This window comes from Schistocerca nitens, chromosome 3 (assembly GCF_023898315.1).
Source record: "Schistocerca nitens isolate TAMUIC-IGC-003100 chromosome 3, iqSchNite1.1, whole genome shotgun sequence".
Taxonomy (NCBI): domain Eukaryota; kingdom Metazoa; phylum Arthropoda; class Insecta; order Orthoptera; family Acrididae; genus Schistocerca; species Schistocerca nitens.
This window is the reverse complement of record NC_064616.1, coordinates 742,688,517-742,710,154: the sequence shown is the minus strand read 5'-3', so window position 1 is coordinate 742,710,154 and position 21,638 is coordinate 742,688,517. Positions and strand designations below refer to the sequence as shown.

General features: G+C 40.5%; 1 protein-coding gene across 1 annotated transcript in view; it reads left to right on the top strand.

Moving 5' to 3' along the window:
* The window catches only part of LOC126248719 (E3 ubiquitin-protein ligase HUWE1-like), a 454,581-nt gene that overhangs the window by 122,291 nt on the left and 310,652 nt on the right, over nt 1-21,638 (top strand). Inside the window, exon 8 of the mRNA XM_049950025.1 lies at nt 10,277-10,562. Coding sequence (XP_049805982.1) covers nt 10,277-10,562 — 286 coding nt within the window. The remainder of the gene's footprint in view (nt 1-10,276; nt 10,563-21,638) is intronic.

Genomic DNA, 21,638 nt, shown 5'->3' with positions numbered 1-21,638 from the left:
AAGACTTCAACCATCTCAGAAATTATTTATCAGCCTCTTCAACCAGATATGTGGAAGTGACAAAGGAACAGAAGGAAACAAGTGATGACAGAAGAGGGGGACATTAATGTTCTTGCTGTCATTGCAATTGATTTGCCATTTAGCTCTGACGCAACTGCACCAGAAAGTGACATTAGCCAGGCAAACTTCCTCCACTTTCTGCATCGACATAGGTTTCATCCCCGTCACAACTTTATCCATCCAGAGCTGCATGGAAACAATTATGAGAATCATGTTAAATCTTGTACATGGATATAATGAGAGAATGCTTTAGATGTATCGTGTATCTTGTTTAGTAATGAAGTTATATTGGCCAGGTAAACCATCAGAACATGCGCTATTGGTCTGGTGACAATCCCAATTGACTTCACCAGGCGGAACATCAGTGTCCTTAGAGTGTAAACGTGTGGTGCAAGATAGTGAACCACCAGCACATAGGCCTGTTTTTCGCAGACAGAACACTGAACACACACAAGTATCACAACCTCTTAACACACCATATTCCACAAATTCTAGATGGTGTCCTTCTGCAGACTAAGAGAAATCCAAGGTACCAATGTCCAGCCCATAGTGCACGAAGTACTACACCTTGTCTTCATCCCCAGATTTTACACCTGTAGCCTTTTTTCTGCAGGGATGGGTGGGGGGGGGGGGAGAGAGAGAGAGAGAGAGAGAGAGAGAGAGAGAGAGAGAGAGAGAGAGAGAGAGAGAGAGAAAGCTGAAAGACATTACCTACATGGTCATACCAACTACACCCGATGATACGCAAGGATGTATTTATTACTGATGCGTATTCAGAAATCTCCACTGAAACGCTGGCACGTGTTCAGCAGTCATTCCAAACCAGATGGGGTGAGTGTTTTGCTGCTGCTGGTGGTCATTTTGAACACAACCTGTGATGGTCAGTTGCCTCATTACTGGTCAGAATCCACATAACCAGTGCATGCACTTGTGTTGTTGTTTAGTGTGTGCTACCACCCGTATTGTCCAAGTGTTGGTGTGGAAACTTTTCACAATACAATATCTCATGAATGACTCTCACTATAATCCTGAACTAACACTGCTGCCATTCTTATTTACAATACTTTTACTTCGCTGATGTCAGTAGGCACTATTCTGCATAAAAATTGTATGTTTGCACACAAAATTGACTGTCTTATTATTATTACAACCTGTGTATTGGCTAACCAATACAAGCCCCTGAGTACCTATCCATTCTACCAAACACCCCTGCAGGTCTGGGGGCTAGAATAAGCCCAAAGTATTGCTGCCTGTTGTAAGAGGCGACCAAAAATATGGTCCCCTGAAGGGGTTGACCTCCATTTTCCAAAATTTTTCCCAAAGACCGAGCCAATTGGGGTAGGGCGCCTTACATGGTGCTTCGTGTCCATCATGCGCAGAGACCTATCGCATCCTTCATCAATGTGGATCTGCACTTCCGCTCATTCTCCAACTGTTGGGTGAGGTCACCTTTCCTGGGTGCGTATTTTTCCTACGCTGACTTGTTTGCACTTGATATCCAGCACAGTAGCCAGTCCGTTGTGGTGGGGCCACCATGTACCCTGTTGGTTGTAGCCTACTGACCACACAGGGATCGCTCTGCTGATGCCTGTGCTATTAACTTCCCACATATGCCAAGGGGCAGATGCCCATTACATTGGGGCATCGGGACTCCCGGCAATGGCCATCCTGCCAGGTGGCCTTCGCTGTGGCTGGGTGGCACCCATGGAGAGGGCCCCTGGTCAGAGTGGGTGGCATCAGGATGGACGACACGCGATAAAGCATAGTAAATCATCTCTTGCTCGTGGTCAAACACAAGCAGTCTCTAAGCATTCATGGGCTCAATTCGGTGCACAGAAGTACAACCCCAAATTGTTACCCTCCCTGGCCACACCACAGGAGGAACGTCAAGCTAACGGTGGCAGTAGATAATATTTGTTCAGGTACCTTGTATGTTTGAGAGCTGATGGGGAATCTTTCATGACAAAGCCTCAGTTTTTTTGTTGAGCATTTAGAGGACAAGTTTGGGAAGGTGGAGGGCTTGTCCAAAATGAGATATGGGTCAGTCTTGTTCAAAACCACATCCTCTGCCGAGTCACAGGAGTTACTCACTTCTGACAAGCTGGGGGATGTGTCTGTAACAATCACGCCCCATAAGAGCTTAAGTATGGTCCAGTATATCATATTTCACAGGACCTTCTTTTGCAGTCAGACGATGAGCTGTGAGCCAGTTTAGAATGGCAAGGTGTAAATTTCGTTTGGCGTGTCCACTGGAGTCCAAGGGATAATCAGGTTGCCACAGATGCCTTCATCTTGGCCTTCAAGGGTGATACATTGACAGAGGAGGTCAAGGTGATGGTCTGCCACTGTGATGTAAAACCCTATATCCCTCCCTCAATGCAGTGCTTTAAATGTCGAAAGTTTGGTCATGCGTCTTTCCACTGTACTTCAGGCACCACATGTCGAGATTGTGGACGCCCATCACATCCTAATACTCCATGTACCCCGCCTTCCATCTGTGTCAACTGTGGAGAGCATCATTTGCCTTGCTTGACAGACTGCAGGATTCTTCAGAAAGAAAGGAACATCATGGAGTAAAAGACCCTGGACCGACTGACCTACACTGTGGCTAAGAGGAAATTTGAATGCCTGCATCCTGTATGTATGACATTGTCTTTTGCCGCCACTACAACAGTTCTGGCATCATCAGCTCCGCCAACCTGTCACCTCTCAGAGCTGGAAGACTACACCTGCCTCCTTGATGGTGGGGGGCACTTCCCTCCCTGTTGCTCCTGCACCACCTACTTCAGGAGCAAGACCCCCAAACCACCATCTCCACTTCTACGCCGGAGAAGCATAAAACTTCTTCGGCTGCTCTCACTAGGGAAGGGTGCCTTGGGTCACTCTCTTCCCAGGTTTCTGCTCGTGGGAAAGGTGACACCCACCAGTGGCTGAATAGCCCAAAAGCAGCTGGTCCCAGGGCTTCACGCTCATTCTCTGTCCCAGAGACTGAGCCAGTGAAGTCCTCCCAGCCAGGCAAACCCAAGGAACAGCGAGAAAAATCCAAAAAGAAGGTCCCCAAGACTAAGGAAATTGTGGTGGCACCCACACCACCTCTGCCTACAAGCTCTCCATCTGCGAATGAGGTGGAGATTCTGGCATCGGCTGAGGAGCTAGATCTCGGTGGACCCTCAGACAAAATGGATATAGACTGCTGAGGCAAAAAAGTCAATGGAAGCAGGTGGCTCTGAGGCATAAACTGCCTCATTGAATGTTCCATGCCTTCCCAGTCTCATGATGTAATCCTCCAGTGGAATTGATGCGGTTTTTTCCACCACCTGGCTGAGCTACGGCAACTGTTAAGCTTTAAACCTGGTTTCTGCATTGCCCTCCGGGAAACCTTATTCCCGGCAATGTGGACCCCTGCCCTCCATGGGCATAAGGGATATTACAGGAACTGTAGTGACTATAATAGTGTGTCAGGTGGAGTTTGCATTTATGTCCTAAACTCAGTCTGTAGTGAACATGTGCCCCTTCAAACCCCTCTTGATGCTATGGCTGTCAGAATAAGGATGACGCAGGAAATAACTGTCTGCAATGTATATCTTCCTCCAGATGGTGCAGTACCCTTAATGTATTAACTGCACTGATGGATCAACTCCCTAAACCTTTCATACTTTTGAGAGATTTTAATGCCCATAACCCCGTGTGGGGTGGCACCATGCTTACTGGCTGAGGCAGAGATGTCAAAACTTTACTGTCTCAGCTCGACATCTGTCTCTCAAATACTGGGGCCACCACACATTTCACTGTGGCACATGGCACGTATTCGGCCATTGATCTCTCAGTTTGCAGCCCAGGACTTCTCCCATTTATCCACTGGAGAGCACATGACAACCTGTGTGGTAGTGACCACTTCCCCATCTTCCTGTCATTTCCCTGGCATCAAGTCCTCAGACACCTGCCCAGATGTCTTTAAACAAGGCAGACAAGGAAACTTCCACCTCTGCTGTCACCATTGAATCTCCCCCACATGGGAACATTGATGTGATGGTTGAGGAAGTGACTATGACAATCATTTCTGTGGCAGAAAACATGATCCCTCGCTCTTTAGGGTGCCCCCGGCGAAAGACAGTCCCTTGTTGGTTGCCGGAAGTCATGCTGAAGCAATTAAGGAACATCGGCGAGATCTACAGCGATTGTCTTTAAACGGCTCTGTGCTTGCATTCGCCAACTTATCAAACAACGGAAGCAGAAGTGTTGGGAGAGATACGTTTCCGCCATTGGGTGCCATATGTCACCTTCCCAAGTCTGGGCAAAGATAAAAAGTGTTTTCGTGTACCAGATCCCAACAGGTGTCCCCGTTGTTACCATAAATGGCATGATATATGCCGACGCAAACGTGATTGCTGAGCACTATGCTTGAGCCTCTATGTGGGAGAATTCCCCCCACCCTATCATTTCGCACTCTCAAACAGCGGGTGGAAAGGAAAGTCCTCTCATTTACTACACACCACAGTGAATCCTTTAAAGTCCCATTTACAGATTGGGATCCCATCAGTGCCCTTGCACATTGCCCCAACACAGCTCCTGGACCAGATCAGGTCCACAATCAGATGATTAAACATCTCTCATCTGACTACAAGCGACATCTCCTTGTCATCTTCAACAGGAACTGGTGCGATGGTGTCTTTCCATCACAGTGGCAGGAGAGCACCATCATTCTGGTGTTAAAACCCAGTAAAAACCCAGTTGATGTGGATAGCTATCGGCCGATCAGTCTCACCAACGTTCTTTGTAACCTGCTGGAACGTGTGTTGTGGCAGCGGTTGGGTTTGATCTTGGAGTCACGTGGCATGCTGGCTCCATATCAGGGCGGCTTCCACCAGGGTCACTCTACCACTGATAATCTTGTGTCTCTAGCACCTGCCATGCAAACAGTCTTTTTCCAGATGCCAGCACCTGGTTGCTGTCTTTTTTTTTTTTTTTATTTACGAAAAGCGTATGAAACGACCTGGCGACATTATACGAGTGGGGTCTCCGAGGTCCACTCCAGAGTTTTATCCAGGATTTTCTGTCACTTTGTACTTTCCGTGTCCAAGTTCGTGCCTCCCATAGTTCCCCCAAATCCAGGAGAATGGGGTCCCGCAGGGCTCTGTATTGAGTGTATCTCTCTTTTTAGTGGCCATTAATGGTTTAGCAGCAGCTTTAGGGCCATCTGTCTCACCTTCTCTGTATGCAGATGACTTCTGCATTTCATACTCCTTCACCAGTACTGGTGTTGCTGAGCAGTGCCTACAGGGAGCCATCCACAAGGTGCAGTCATGGGCTCTAGCCCACAGTTTTCAGTTTTTGGCTGCAAAATCGTGTGTTACGCTCTTCTGTCGGTGTCATACCGTTCGTCCAGAACCAGCACTTTACCTTAATGATGATCCACTCACTGTAGTGGAGACATATCGATTCTTAGGAATGGTTTTCGATGCCCAATTGACTTGGCTACCTCACCTTCGTCAGCTTAAGTGGAAGTGCTGGCAGCACCTCAATACCCTCCGCTGTCTGAGCAACACCAACTGGGGTGCAGGTAGCTCTACGCTACGGCACCTCTACAGAGCCCTTGTTCGTTCCCGCCTTGACTATGGGAGCCTGGTTTATCGTTCGGCAGCACCCTCAGCATTGCATTTGCTTTACCCAGTGCACCACTGTGGCGTGCGCCTAGAGACAGGAGCTTTTAGGATGAGTCTGGTGACCAGCATACTTTTGGAAGCCTCCATTGCAGGTTAGGCGTGCACAACTGCTGGCCAGTTACATATCACATGTTCATAGTTTTCCTGCGGATGCGGATCACAGTCTCATTTTTCCACGCACGGCGGTTCATCTTCCACATCGGCGGCCCAGTTCAGGGCTTCCAATTGCAGTTAGTGTCCGATCTCTTCTTTCTGAACTGGAGTCCTTGCCTTTAACACCTATTCTTGAGGTCCATTCATGTACACCTCCATGGTGTACACAGAGGCCGCAACTTTGCCTGGACCTTTCAAATGACCCTAAGGACTCGGTTTACTCCGCAGCTCTCCGCTGCCACTTCCTCTCGATTCTTGACATGTACCGAGGCCATGAAGTGGTTTACACTTACTGCTCGATGGCTGATGCTCACGTTGGCTTCATGTATGTCCATGGAGGACTTATTGAACAGCATTCCTTGCCCGATGGCTGCGGTGTTTTCACTGCCGAGCTGGTGGCTATATCTCGTGCTCTTGAGCACATCCGTTCATGCTCTAGGAGTCATTTCTTCTGTGTACTGCCTCCTTGGGCAGCCTACAAGCTCTGGACCAGTGCTACCCTCATCATGCTTTGATGGCAACCATCGAGGAATACATCTATGCCCTGGAACAGTCTGGTCGTTCAGTGGTGTTTGTCTGGACCCCAGGTCACGTTGGAATCCCAGGCGATTAACTTGCTGACAGGCTGACAAAACAGGCTACACAGAAACTGCTTATGGAGATCAACTTCTCTGCAACTTACCTGCATTTGGTACTACACCCCAAAGTTGTTCAGTTTTGGGAGACAAAATGGCATAACCTCAGCATGTACAACAAACTGTGCCATTAAGGAGACCACAAATGTGGGGCAGTCCTCGATGTGTGCCTCTCACAGGGACTCTGTGGTTCTCTGCCGGCTCTGCATTGGCCACACTTGGGTGACACATGGCTACCTCCTGCGCCGTGATGACCCACCTCAGTGTCGATGCCGCGCCTGGCTGACAGTGGCTCATATCTTGGTGAGCTGTCCTTCTTTGGCTGCCCTGCGACAGACTCTTCATTTACCAGACTTGTTGCCATTCATTTTAGCTTACGTCTTGTCAGCTAATTTAGTTTTATGTTTCATACTCAATGGTACATTTTATCATTCTATATGTTTTAGTTCATGTCCTTTGTCTCTTTGTGTTCACCACTCTAATGCTTTTAGGGTGGATGTTTTAATGTGTCGCAGAGAGGCTGGCTTTTCCTTTTTATTCTCATGGTTGGCCAGCCACGGTCATCTGCTCTCTTATTTTTACCCCTTCTACCTGTTTCTTGCTTCTCTCTATGGTTTTATTTTCCTGTTTTTGTCCACAGTAGTGTTGGTTGTCCTCCTGTTGTTCTTCTGGTTCTTCCTTTCTCTTGTTATTGTGCTGTACACCTCCTTTCTTTTCTTCTTTCCATGGTGTAATTATTTTGCCGGGAACAAGGGACTGATGACCTCACAGTTTGGTCCCTTCAGTTTGGTCCCTTCCTCCCCTCTTTTAAACCAACCAACCAACCATTCTACGAAAACCTCAGACCAATGGCACTTTCCATTTCCTGAATATTTGCAGTGCAAGTTTTAGGTGATTAAGTGTGTGTGTGTGTGTGTGTGTGTGTGTGTGTGTGTGTGTGTGTGTGTTATTTCAGGTATGCCTGATGTTACTGCCTGTTTTGATGCTCTCCCAATTAAGAATCACATGGAAATTCTTTTGCATAGAATTTCTTCAATCTAATGAACAAAAATGGCCTGTTACTCTGTAAGCTAGTATATTATGGACTGTCTCCTACTGCTACATCTTGTGAAAGTATGGAGAAGCAGTCAGTTTAACAAAATCACTGTTAACAGAATCTGTTTGAATTTTGATCTCCAAACAGGTTGTAGCAAATAAAACTAGTTCCATAATTCAGTAAGAAGTTGACATCATCGTACAGACCTATTGATGTCCCTTCTCAAATACAAGGATGACCTGTGCTATTTTCCTATTATTTGGAATGATATGCTCTTATAGCAATTGGTACATTTCTTTTTTTTTTGGGGGGGGGGGGGGGGGAGTTCCGGCAGATCAGAAAAGTACAAATACACAGTCAAGTCTATTGGTGTATAGTGTGTTCTGCTACCTGGGCAATGATCACGTATCTCAAGATGTTTCATTGTGTGATAGTTGAAAGGAAAAATAATAGTAAGATCTTCATTTATAAAACAAATTAGGAGGCCCAAATTCAGTATTTTGATAAGGATTCTTCATCAATTTTGTGACAATTTCATAAAAATGCAATTTAAAAATTTATCCATTGATCATCCACATTTTTAGTTACAGTGGTGAATTCACATTTAGACTGCTCAGGTTGTCTGTAATGTCTCTTCTTGTTTTACTTGCTAAAAAAAATATTTTTCTTTTTTCTTTACCTTTATTTTAACACAAGTAAACATCAAACCAGTCTTTGAACTGATGGCAACAACAACAATCTGGTGCTACACCAAATAAACGGAAAGATTTTCCTGGTAATCTGGCAAATTAATACAAAGAGTTTTTTTTAACTGCTCAAGGTGACTCAGACGAGACATTGTGTAAAATACCATCAATTGAAGTGGCACAGTGTTAAGACAGCGGACCTATATTAAATTGTTCAAATCCCCTTCTGGCCATTCTAGATTTAGGTTTTTTGTCATCTTCATGAATCACTTAGGGGAAATGTTGGGGTGGTTCCTTTGAAATAGCATTGACAATATTATTCCCTGTTATTCCCCAATCCAGTCATTTACTGTGTCTCCAGTGACTTCACCATGAACAGAACTAATTCTGTACTTCTTTTAGGACACTTGAACAATTTGTTGTTAAATCACTCTTTAATAAAAAGATCTCTCTCTTTTTATTAATTCAGTTTTTACCAGAGTTTTGTGCACTATTTACATATTGACAATGCTATTAACGCAGCTGTTTTTCCATGACACCTGAGAAAGTAAACTAATTAAAACACAGATTAATTGTTACTTAGTTTCATGTCACCATTTTAAAGGTACATGTGCCACACATTGGTTAAAGATTTTTGCAAGAACTTCAAAGTGTGGTATTGGTATTGTTGTTATGCTTAGAAAACTGAGAATGTGGTTGTCTCAAATAACAAGATATTAAACAAACTATGGGAACTTCTAGCACTAGGCAAAAGCATTGATGTGGAACACAATTTATGCTGTGTTATGGAGGTCATATGTTCACATGCAAATAGGAGCAATTTTTTTTTCCAAGGAAAGCAATTTTGTAATTTACCGAGAAATAAATGTAAGAGTTTGTAGAGACTGCAAAAATATCAAGTACATTGCATTACCTTTCATATGCAGTGCTATGGTTTTATTTTCTGCAGAATGTGCATTTGGAAGGTTACTGGAAAAATCTTTTCAGATGTATGAAAAAAGTAACAGAATAACACTAATCAAAATTGTGTCTTGGAAATTGTAAAACTTCTGGCCTATGCAAATTAAGAAGTTGGAAATTGCATGCTTTGTCAAAAGATATGAACAAAAATACATAATAAATCACACTGTAAAACCCAAGTCGAATTTTTGATCAAATTGCCACCTGTGGCTGCTGTTGACCATATACTACACAAATTTCTCAGTCTGGGAAGCATGTCTTATGACAAATCATTACTGCCACAAACACACCCCTTTGCTGTGATGTTAGGAGTGCCAAATTAATGTGCAAAGTTGAACAGAGACAAGCATTGTGTTGATACACACCATTACAGTTAGCTTGTATACTGTGTATCATAATCTTTGGGGATGTGAGTAAAATTATGTGAATGAGTGTTATTGCTCATGTTCATTTTAGTGAGTAGTGTAGAAAAGTAATGACAACTAAAAGTAAATAGATAAAGATTGAAAAGAAATGAAAAAGAAAGTGAAAGATACATATAATATGGGAAATGTGTATATAGAAAAATAACTGCCTGAAGTAGAGCAACTGGTATGGCACAGCAATTTCCACAATATATTTGCAAATTGTGTTCTAATACATTAATATCCAGTAGGCAAAACTTGTATTGAGTAATGTTTTTAGGGGCGCACTTAACTTTGTAAGTGGTACATGGTCCTCATTTGTGTGCTGTTTTTAAATACTATTTCAGTGTGGAAAACCCATTGCTTAACACTGCAAGTACGATGTTTTAGATCTTGAATCATCTTATTGCCTTTCCTTGGTTGATTAGTTAAGTCACAAAGTTAAGGTTTTCTACTATTTTGAATGAACTATTGGGTCATTGAAGGTCAGCACAAATTTTTGAAGTACTGTAGGGATCAGCCTGTTTTGCAAATTGATACAAACTGGTCTCTTCAGTGTAATATATTAGTTCTTACCCATTACCTCAAATGAGTTTTCTATATGCTATTAACATTTTGTCAGTATTGTGGATAAATTGTATATATGAAATTATTATTTTTTCCCCCTTTCCATCTTTAGGAAACCGAGTGCAAGACTGAATATGATAATTGAAGTGACAGCAGCAAATTCATTCCATGGTTTCTTGCCTACCTTTGTTCGATCCTGTGTTAGCACGTTATTGTCAGACCCTCAACTAAATCGCCCAAAATGTCCATTTCCTCTTCCACTCGCAACAGCACTTTTCAGTTTCCTTTACCATTTGGCAAGTTATGATGCTGGAGGTGAGGCACTAGTTAGCTCTGGCATGATGGAATGCTTGCTGAGAGTAATACACTGGCATGGAAGAGAGTTAGAACATATCACAGTAAGTACTCTTTAAATTTATTTATTGATAGATGATGATAGTGTTATGCGATTCATTGTAGTGGTTTCTGTTAAGTTTTCCTGAGTGTCTTCCTGTATATTTTTATGTGGCAATCCTTTAAATGTATTGTAAAGTGCTTAATGGAGTATTCTTTTCCAATCTAAAAATAAGAGATTCTTGTAAGGAGGGGCTGAAGTCTTAGAAGGGGAAAGGATAAGGTTTAAGTGAACATGGAAGGGGAGGGATAATGGTTATTGGTAAAAGATGGTGTGTGCTTTCATAAAAGGGCAAGGAAGGCTGCAGAGAAATTACTTGTATTTGGACTAGATGAAAAATCACAATTTAAAACAAAAAATAAAAATAAAAAATATTGTGGTGCCTGTACTTAAAAGAATTTGTGAAGTTCCTCAGACAGGTCAAGATTATGTTGTTATTTAGTATTTGACCTGTGCGGACATATCACGGTTAGTAAACATATAATGTGATGCCAAGAAACACAGATACAGGTAATGCAGAACTTTCATCTTCCTGACCTAAGTAGTGAATTGTTCATTACTCTATTAAATAAAGCAATAGTTAAAATTGTATCAAATATTTCCTATTACTGGTGTGAATAGTACTGTTATCTGTGAATGCCACTCGTGACACACCTGTTTAAAAAAGTTGTGGAATGTGTGAGGCTTCAACCCCCCCCCCCCCCCCCCCCACTCCTCCTCCCCTGTACTGACTAAAAGGTTAGTCTCCATTTTGCAAAATGAAAGTATATGGGGACAGAACAATAAAACTAGTAGTATTTAGCAGCTGAGAAATCTTGAATCAGTTTTTGTAAATAGTAAAAGATCTTTCCTTTTGTAGCATGATGAATATTATGGTAATTAACTCTCTGAAGATTCCAAAGATAGTAATAGGTAACAAAAGATTGACAGTGATGTATTAAAGAAACTAGACTAAGCAATGAAAAACTACATATTTTTTGTAGTGAGTTCTCACAAGAGCACAATAATACCAGCATAATTAATAGTTAAATATTCTTCACAGCAAACAGATCAGCATGTTTTGCCTCATCTTGTTGGCTCTGAAATTTATCATCTAGTTCATTCTGAAAGTAAGTCTCTCTTCTGCCTTTCTGTGGTAACCGTATAGAGGGAGGCATCAGGTCTTCAATAAATTCAGGTTTTGCCCACTTGTGTGGTATATAATACTGAAAATTTACTTTAAAATTTTATCTCCTCTGTAGTGTGACACTGGCACCTTTAATATCTTATTTTACCTTTATTTTTCAATATTATACCATTTTTCACTTTGCTGTTGGGAGACAACTGGGTCATTCCACATGAAGTGGACTAATTTCACTCCAATTTTGCAAATATGTGTTCTAAAGAATAAAACTAGGTTGTGCAAAATTTGAAGGCAATATAAAAAAAATTAAAGATCTTAAGAAGCTTTCAATGGATGGCTGTAATATGATGTGCAACCTCTTAGACAGTTTTTGCAAAATTTGCAATGGCTTAAAACAGAAATTGGTAGTAATATAAGAGGGATGTTAGAATTGGATGCAGGCATTTCCTTGTGCATCACAGTTGGAATGTTGAGTCTGTCATTCATTGGTTTTATGCTATGTGAAGTCAAATTTGGAGAAAAATCAGTCACCAGCACTTTCAACAAATCTTTGACTGCAGTAATGTTTAGAGAAGCAAAGTATACCAATTGCCTTTAGTAATTCTGCTGAGCTGCAGCAGCTGGAAGTTACCAACATATAAAAATTCCATCAAAAATTTTTACATCATGTTTTTACAGACTTTAATGTTGTATTGCCAAATATATCACTATTTGCTTTATTTTTGTTAGTTAGAAATAGGCATTTTGTTCTAGAAAAGTTTTGTTTTGGAGAACCTTCTCTTACATGAAATAAACCAGCTATGTTGTAACCCTGTTTTGGTTTGATTCAATGTCATCATCATCCATGTGACAATTACTGCTGGACAAAGGAACTGAACACGAATTGTGGTTTCAGCTGTATGTATACCTATTTCTGCTACATGTTACCCACTGTCATTTACCCATCTTCCACATGGCTGGTGTATTAGTCTTTCTGTATGTCTTGGTCTCAAGCACAGAAGTCCATCTGTCATCCGTTCACCTGACTATTTGTCTGCATTTCATTTTTATAATGGTTACAATTAAGTCTTCCACTCTCATCTGTACTGTGAACCCTGTACTAGTTTTCCTGACAATCCTAGCAATGTCCAAAATGCATATTTGCATTGCTTACTGAGAGAATGTGAGGTTTTAAATAATTTTCACATTAAAATCTCATGTCTCACTGCCATTAGTCAAAACTGGTTGTAAATACACCTGGTAAACTTTCTTTTTCATGCATAATGTTAAATTGTCCGAAATACAAAAACTTGTTTAATTCTGTGGTTGTATTGTTTATTTGTACAGTTTTATTCTTGATAGATTGGTCATACAGTATTTAGTCTTACTGTAATTTATTTCCAGACCTACTTTCAGAATGTTTCTGGCAAGGTATTCTCTTTGTCGTTCATTTGCACTAGAGGTAAAGAACAAAATGTCATCTACAAAATGAAGATGGTTGAGATATATTATGTTTTCACCTATTTTTTGTTGGTTTTTCTTCGATTAAGGTTCTGAAAATGTCTTCTAGAACTGCTGAGAATAGTTTTGATAGTAAGAAATCTCTTTGCTAAGCTTCTTTTGTAGTTCTGAATTTCACACTACTCTGATGTTTTAAAAATCCGGACTGCTTCGTCATCAGTGTTCTGCTCTAGGGGAGGTCTTCACATACAGCTCTCCATGAAGTCCTGTCATTTGCTGCCCTCTTAGTTTTCTCATAATTGTTTCCTATCATTATGCTATCTACCATCTGGTATCTTTTGCATCATTCTTCTTCTTCTTCTTCTTCTTCTTCTTCCATTCACCATTCCTTCAATAGCATTCTTCAGTAAATAATGTCTTCTCAGCCAGTGTCCAAACCAATAGCTTTTCCTCTTCCTGTTTACATTCAAAATTTGTGTCTCTTTGCCCATTCTTCTCAGCACCACCTCGTTTCTCACTCTGTTTACCCATTTTACCCCTTCTATCCTCCTCAAATCGAAATCTCAGATGCTTCTATCCATCCTTCTTTCTTCCTCTTTTGTCTGTGTACATGTTCCAGCACTGTACAATGCAACACTTTGCCAGTCTCTTCCTCAGGTCCCTGTCCATATACCCACATAGAAACTGCCTCTTCTTATTAAATGCCTTCTTGGCAATTGCTATACATGTTTTCACCTCCTTATTACAGTTCATGTTGTTTGTAATTATGCTTCCCAAATATTTGAAAGCACTAACTTGTTCTATATCTTCCTGTCATAAGTTCACAGTTGTTCTTACTTTTGTTGCACTTACCACCATACATTTTATCTTTTTCTTATTAATCCTCATTCTGAATTCCTCACAGGTCTTGTTTAATTCTTTTAACATTCCAGTTGAAGTTCTTTTGCTCTCTGCCAATAACACTGCATCATCCAAAAATCAAATAGTCTATTCTCCTATCACTAAACAGCACTCCTCTATTTTGTTTCAAAGATTTATGAGTAACATCTCCAAATACAGTGAAGTGCCGAAGAAGCTGGTGTAGGTATGTGTATTCAAATACAAAGATACGTAAAAGGGCAGAATACAGTGCTGTGGTTGGCAATGCCTATATAGGACAACAAGTGGTTTAGATCAGTTACTGCTGGTACAATGGCAGGTTATCAGTATTGAAGTGAGTTTGAATGTGATGTTATAGTCGTGGCACAAGTGATGGTACACAGCATCTCTGAGGTAGCAATGAAGTGGGGATTTTCCTGTATGACCATTTCATAAGTGTACCATGGATATCAGGAATTCAGTAAAACATCAAATCACCGACATCGCTGCAACCGAAAATAGATCCTGCACAAACGGGATCGACGACAACTGAAGAGAATCATTCATTGTAACAGAAGTGCAACTCTTCTGTAAATTGCTGCAGATCTCAATGCTGGCCCATCAACAAGTGTCAGCATGTGAACCATTCAACAAACCAACATCGATATGGGCTTTCGGAGCTGAAGGCCCACTCATGTACCGCTGATAACTGCACAACACAAAGCTTTACGCCTCACGTGGGCCCATCAACACCAACAATGGACTGTTGATGACTGGAAACATGTTGCTTTGTCGGATGAGTCTCGTTTGAAATTGTATTGAGCGGATGGACATGCACAGGTATGGAGACAACCTTATGAATCCATGGAGACTCTGTAATGGCGTGGGGTGTGTGCAGTTGGAGTGATATCAGACCTCAGATATGTCTACATACAATGCTATGGGACCCCTGATACATCTGTATATGACTCTGACAGGTGACACAAATGTAAGGATCCTGTTTGATCACCTGCATCCATTCATGTCCATTGTGCAATCTGATGGACATTGGTAATTCCATCAGGACAATGCAGAACATAACATGTCCAAAATTGCTACAGAATGGGTCCAGGAAAACTCTTCTGAGTTAAAGCAGTTCCTCTGGCCACCAAACTCCCCAGGCACGAACATTATGGAGCACATGTGGGATGCTTTGCGATGGGGCCCTATGCAATATTAGGCAGGTGTACCAGTTTCCTTGGCTCTTCTATGTATATGTTAAACTGTATTGAGGAGAGACAGCAACATTGTGCTTTCCACTGTCTAAATGATTGGTGCTCCACAGCTTTCATATATTTATCAAAGGACGTCCTCTATATACAATGAGTTGCACTAGAAATGTTTTATTTGCCAAAAATGGTTTTCAGGTTTATAACCCATCATTGGTGGCATCTGATACACAGGAACAAACAACTGTATGTACATAGATCTCTACACAATTGCTGTACATATAGTAACATTAATATAACTATACTAACATTATGTTCTTCTATAGTATGGCAAACAAAATAATCTAGCCTATCACGGCAAATTAGACAGTTTTACATGCTGGACATAAACTCCAAACCAAAAATACTTGTTTAAAACACAGTTGAAATTTTGTATGTACATCTTGTTCCATAACTCTGTTCATTAAGTATGTCATCTGGTTCTTCTGTCATATGGGCGTATATTTCAATTTGTTCTACAGTATTTAATAATCTGCCATTTTCTGTTTTATGGGAAATGATGATGTTTCTGAGAATTTCATAGCAGAATCCTTGTATTCTCTTAAATGAGCACTGAATGCTTAGGAATGGGCTGCATTAACATTAGTATGTTCTCTAAATCATGTTTTGAAGTTTCAGCCTTTTTGCCCAACATAAAATTTATGACATTCACTACATGTTACTTTATATGCACCTGACCTGTTATATGTTTTGCTCTTATCTATATTGTGTATAATATACGATAAATTTCATGTTGGACATCTGCATGGATACTCTGCAAATCACATTTAAGTGTCTGGCAGAGGGTTCATCGAACCACCTTCACAGTTCTCTATTATTCCAATCTTGTATAGCGCGTGGAAAGAATGGACACTTTTATCTTTCCGTACGAGCTCTGATTTCCCTTATTTTATCATGGTGATCATTCCTCCTATGTAGGTCGGTGTCAACAAAATATTTTCGCATTTGGAGGAGAAAGTTGGTGATTGAAATTTCGTGGAAATATTCCATCGCAACTAAAAGCACCATTCTCTTAATGATTTCCAGCCCAAATCCTGTATCATTTCTGTGACACTCTCTCCTGTATGCAGTGATAATACAAAACATGCTGCCTTTCTTTGAACTTTTTCAATGTACTCCATCAGTCCTATCTGGTAAGGATACCACACTGTGCAGCAGTATTCTAAAAGGGGACAGACAAGCGTAGTGTAGGCAGTCTTCTTAGTAATCTGTTAAGTTTTCAGAGTGTCCTGCCAATAAAACGCAGTCTTTGGTTAGCCTTCCCCACAACATTTTCTGTGTGTTCCTTCCAACTTAAGTTGTTTGTAATTGTAGTACCTAGGTATTTAGTTGAATTTACGGCTTTTAGATTAACCTGATATATCGTGTAACCGAAGTTTTAGTGCCTTTTAGCACTCGTGTGGATGAACTCTCACTTTTTATTTAGGGTCAACTGCCACTTTTTGCACCATTCAGATATCTTTTCTAAATTGTTTTGCAGTTTGTTTTGATCTTCTGATGACTTTATTAGTCAGAGGAAAACTTAAAAATTAGATTTAGAGAACACACTAATATATATTTACTATTTTGTAGAAATTGATGTACATATAGTTCTTTGTTTCTCTGTATTAAATGCCACTGATAACAGGTTATAAATCTGAAAGCTTGTTTTGGCAAATAAAGCATTTCTAGTTCAGCTTATGTCTTATACGTTACGGCGAAGCTAATAGGTCTGTGGGAGCTAGTGTGTTACACTTTATCATAATAAAATGACTGTTCTGTTATTTAACAGATAACTTTTTTTACTCACGTAAGAATAAAAACAGAACAAGAGATACTTTCAGCCATCAGTTTGCTCACACATTGTGTTCAAATGGATTAGTGATGTCACCATAGTAGCCGCCACCTTGTTTTTGAAACCGGGTGCCACCAGTATGTGGGGGAACTTACATTTGATTTGTCTACCCATTCTCATAAAATTGCAAGCAAGGAGAGCTGTGTAAGGAGTGCACTCTCATCAGTGTACATGTGTTTAAGGTACTTTGTTGAGACTGTCTTCTGTTTGCTGCCCATCTCAATTTTGAAACTGTGACTTCCTCTTGCTATTACTGTGTAGGGTCTAAAGTATGGCAAAATGGCTGGTGGATGCACATGGGACTCCCCCCCCCCCCCCCTCCCAGGTCGTTGTTTATGAATATCTTCCAGTCTTCATGTCTTACAGGGTTGGTCGGCTGAAAGTTCCTCTTTCTGATGCTGAATTGTTGTGTGAACAGCTTATGCAGCTCAGAGACAATCGAATGTGCAGACGCTGACATGATTAATCCTCCTGTAACCCTCAGCTGCTCACCATAGACCAGTTGTACGGGAGAGCTTTGAGCTTTGTATGTCCTCCTCAGCTGTTGTTCTCAATCCGAGTAGGACTGTGGCAGTGCTTTGGACAATGAGGAGGAGCTAATCATTAGGGCAGCTTTGAATATGTGGTGTAAGAGTTCTGGCATTCCATTGCTGGCTGGATGGTAGCTTGTAGTGCGAAGGTGGTTGCACCCACACAGTAATAAAAGTTCATTGAAAATTTGGTTTTCAAATTGCCTCCCATGACCTGTGGTTATGCCTTGCGGAATATCAAACCTGGCAAATCCCAAGTGCACTCGTGCCCATTGTAATGATTTCTGACCACCTTGTAAAATGATGATTTTGAACAAATAATGTTGTTCCAAAGAGTGTTGTAGTTGCTCCACAGTGTCAACGTATATGTGAAAACATTGCCGGTGGTGTCAGGAAATTTTGAAAACCTCAGGATGGTATTGTTCTGGTATGTAGGGTCGTTGTTTCCCTTTCACTACGTCACACCAAATTCTGTTGGGAACATTTGGGGCTGACAGTTGCCTGAACTGCATAGCTGTCCTCTGCTCTTGTATAATTATTGATTTCTCCATGTATGACAGTGCAAGAGAGGATCATCTTGTTGCTCTGACATTAACTCTTCCCATTGAATGGAGTTTGATTTGGCACAGTTTAGAGATGCGCGATCTAATGACCATGTTGTCTTTTCCTCTTATGTGACACACATCCATTGTGGACTGTGTGATGTACTCCATCTGCTGCACTGACTTTATGAATTGAGGTCTGTGTCTACCTGAAAGATAGCTACTAATGGCTTGTGGTCTCTTTGACAGATGGGTGGAAAGTGCCAGATAGCTAAGTGAATAGCAACCAACCAGCAGTCAGGAGCACTCAATTTTTCCTGCTGTTAAGTTAGGGGGAAATGTGAGCAGCTGCCATTTGCCATCAGCTTTCTGCTGTACAACTGCTTTTGGCTTGCATCTACTGTAAGTGCCAAGGAGCACTCAGTCTTTGATTTCCTAGTGGCATTGCCTGTAATAGAATTTCCTTAGGTCATGGAAAGCTGCTTCAGCATCTGTACTCCATGGTATTTGTCAGCAAGTATTGTTTTGAGTGGCTCTAGGGCAGACCTAGTTTAGGCAATTAATGTTGGTAATAGTTCAGCATGGCTAGGAATCTGTGAAGCCTCTTGTTAGTTGTGCAAAGGGGTCTCTGTTGTACTTCTTCGACCTGCTCAGGTAATGGTGACAGGCCCAACTTTATCTTGCCAGTAATTATGCTGTACTCCTGTAGATGGTGGAAAAGCTGCTGCAGGTGTTTGTAGTATTCTCTACTTCAGTAGCATGTCAATGTTGCCCATATGGCAAGATTTGAATGGTAATTCTTGAGGCACTTGTTTATGTAACTTTGCTAAGTTTGGCATGTTTCTTAGGTCACATAGCATAAAATTGTAATCAAACAAGTTCGATAGTGTGATCACTGCTGTTTTTTTATGTCCATTGAAGCAGTGGGAATTTGGGAAAACTTGGGTGCACACTGACGTGTGTGTCAGTCTGAAGCTCGTCACTTGATAAAGGATCCTGCATGAACAGTCAGTGTGATTGGCTGACTGCAAGCAATGTGGTAGTTGAAAATCTTTACGCCATGCACTGATCAGGTGCATGTGGTGTTCCTGACAAATTTTAGCACCCTTTAACATCCATCTTTGAAGTTTGCATTGTGCCTCTGCGACAGTGCGAAAGTTGGCTGTAAGTTTACGAAGCTATAATACTCGTAAAGATTGTTCAGACAGACGTTTATTGCATACTCGTGTACACAAGGCTTTGAGTACTTGTGACAGAGACTTGTCACCCATATTTTCTTCTGAGAAAACTTTTTGTAATTACATCTCTAGTGGAAATGTGTAACACTACTGTATGAGAACTTTGCGTAGCACAGTGTGACTTTGTTATGACAATATTTCTTTTATTTCTTATATGACTTCTAAATCCAGATGTGAAACCACTATCTTAAATTTATCAACATTATTGGACATGCTATGCTTCTGAAATATGCATCCATCCTGTGAGATGCAGCTGAGGTCGCATTGCCAGAACACAGGAAGTTCTACATTTCCATGTCTCCTATATGTACTCCCATCTTGTGCATTTTTATCTATCATCTCATTTTGTGATGAATTAATAGTTGTGGACTGTGGTTATGGATTGAGCAGTAAGTATTGTTTAATCTCGATTCCACATTCTAGTGCTTGGCGATAAATCCATTATTCCTCACAATATCTGGTCGTCTCATAAATGACAGCTCAGTTATTTGACAGTTAATATGTATTTGTACTCGCATAAGAATAAAAACAGAACAAGAGTAAAGAACTGTATCAGAGTTGAGTGTGACAAAGATACTTCTGTATAGTCAGTGATAGGTTCACTCACTCATTGTGGCAAAGTGACAGCCTAGGTCTACTTTGTTTCTATTTTTGGAGTAGATTAATTAAGAGCGCTGTTCCAGTTTGGTGCCATGGTCTTCATTGACAGACATTCTGTAAACAATTTAATGATTAAAAAAAAATTTTTTTTTCATGTACTTTGCCAACAGTGTTAACCATATAAGCTAGAACCCCCCACCCAACAAAAAAAGTGGGGGGGGGGTGCCGTTTCTTTTTTCATAACTGGAATATCTTTATACACCTCAACCCATTTGGAATGTGATTATTTTCATTATTTGCTGACTGTGTTTTGTTCCCGACTGATTTCTTAATTTAAAAAAGCTTTGGATTGCCTTTATAGCTTGGGGTCTGTCAATTATTGTTCCTTCAGTCATCTTAATTGTTGAAATTTGATCTTCATGCAACACAAGTTGCTCCAGTGTTTCTTCATGCTCTTATAGTTTCCAGTTGTTTCTCTTACCATATTTTCAGTGTGTCTTTTCACATCCACTTGGAAATACCTGATCAGTTTTCTTTAATTCAGCTTGTTCCTGTTATCATTAGCTTGAAACCTGTAACTTTGTCTTTATTTGCTGCCTTTTTTCTCTCTTCATAGCTGTGATTTCATTTCCTGTATGACAGCTATTGTCTTTTGATACTGTATCATAATGTTTGGGCAAATAAGAGTTTTCCCTGGAGTTACATTACTGTTGCTAATCACTGCCCTATTACAGGAAATTCAAAACTTAGTAGAAACCCTTTATGTATTAGTTTGGAACATACTGATGTTTGTAAAACAAGGCTGTAACAATGTAGAGTCCATTTTAATCCTCCTCCTTTAGTTAAATGATTTTGAAAGATTTTAAGTCTGCAAAATACTTCAAGCATTTGTTACTGTAGTACATTGAACCATTAAATCGCAGTAAATGTGAATCAAATAATTACTGTGAATAAAGGATGTTGACAGCAGTTGGTGTGAGACTACAGTGTATCACTTGTTCGCAAGGACGTTTCCAGAAATGTAGGTGTGGTAGACGGATAATGCAGTAAATGTAGCTAAACATTTTTCATTTATGTTGTAATTCTACTAGAAACAAATTATTATACTGTCTGATCTATAGCTGTCCTGTTCGTCCTAACTGAGTACAATGAAAAATCAGCAATTAATCAGTTATTTCAGCTGTTCATCATGAGACACAGCATACAATATTACCCTGCTGATTTTATCAAACCTTATGCAAGGTCTACACAAATAATGTTTCATAACAATGTTCCACATTGCCATATGACAACACTTCAAAGTTACCTTGACTTGATTAGTATACCTAATATCTGTAATGCTTCCAAAACCAGTATGCCCTTTATCATTAATCATACTTAATAAGCATAAGCACATTTTGAATGACTATCATAAATCACTTACTTCGTTAGTGTTTGCACACATAAATAGTCACTGCCACATTGTACAGGAAATGCGGTACTTCTCCACTGCAGTATTATTTCAGTTAAAACATTCACACATTTATTCAGCATTGTAACGTTCTGGGCGTGAACGACTAGACATATTATCTGTAAAAAAAAAAAAAAAAAAAAAAAAAAAAAAAAAAAAAAAAAAAAAAAAAAAAAAAAATTATTTAAAGTATCTTA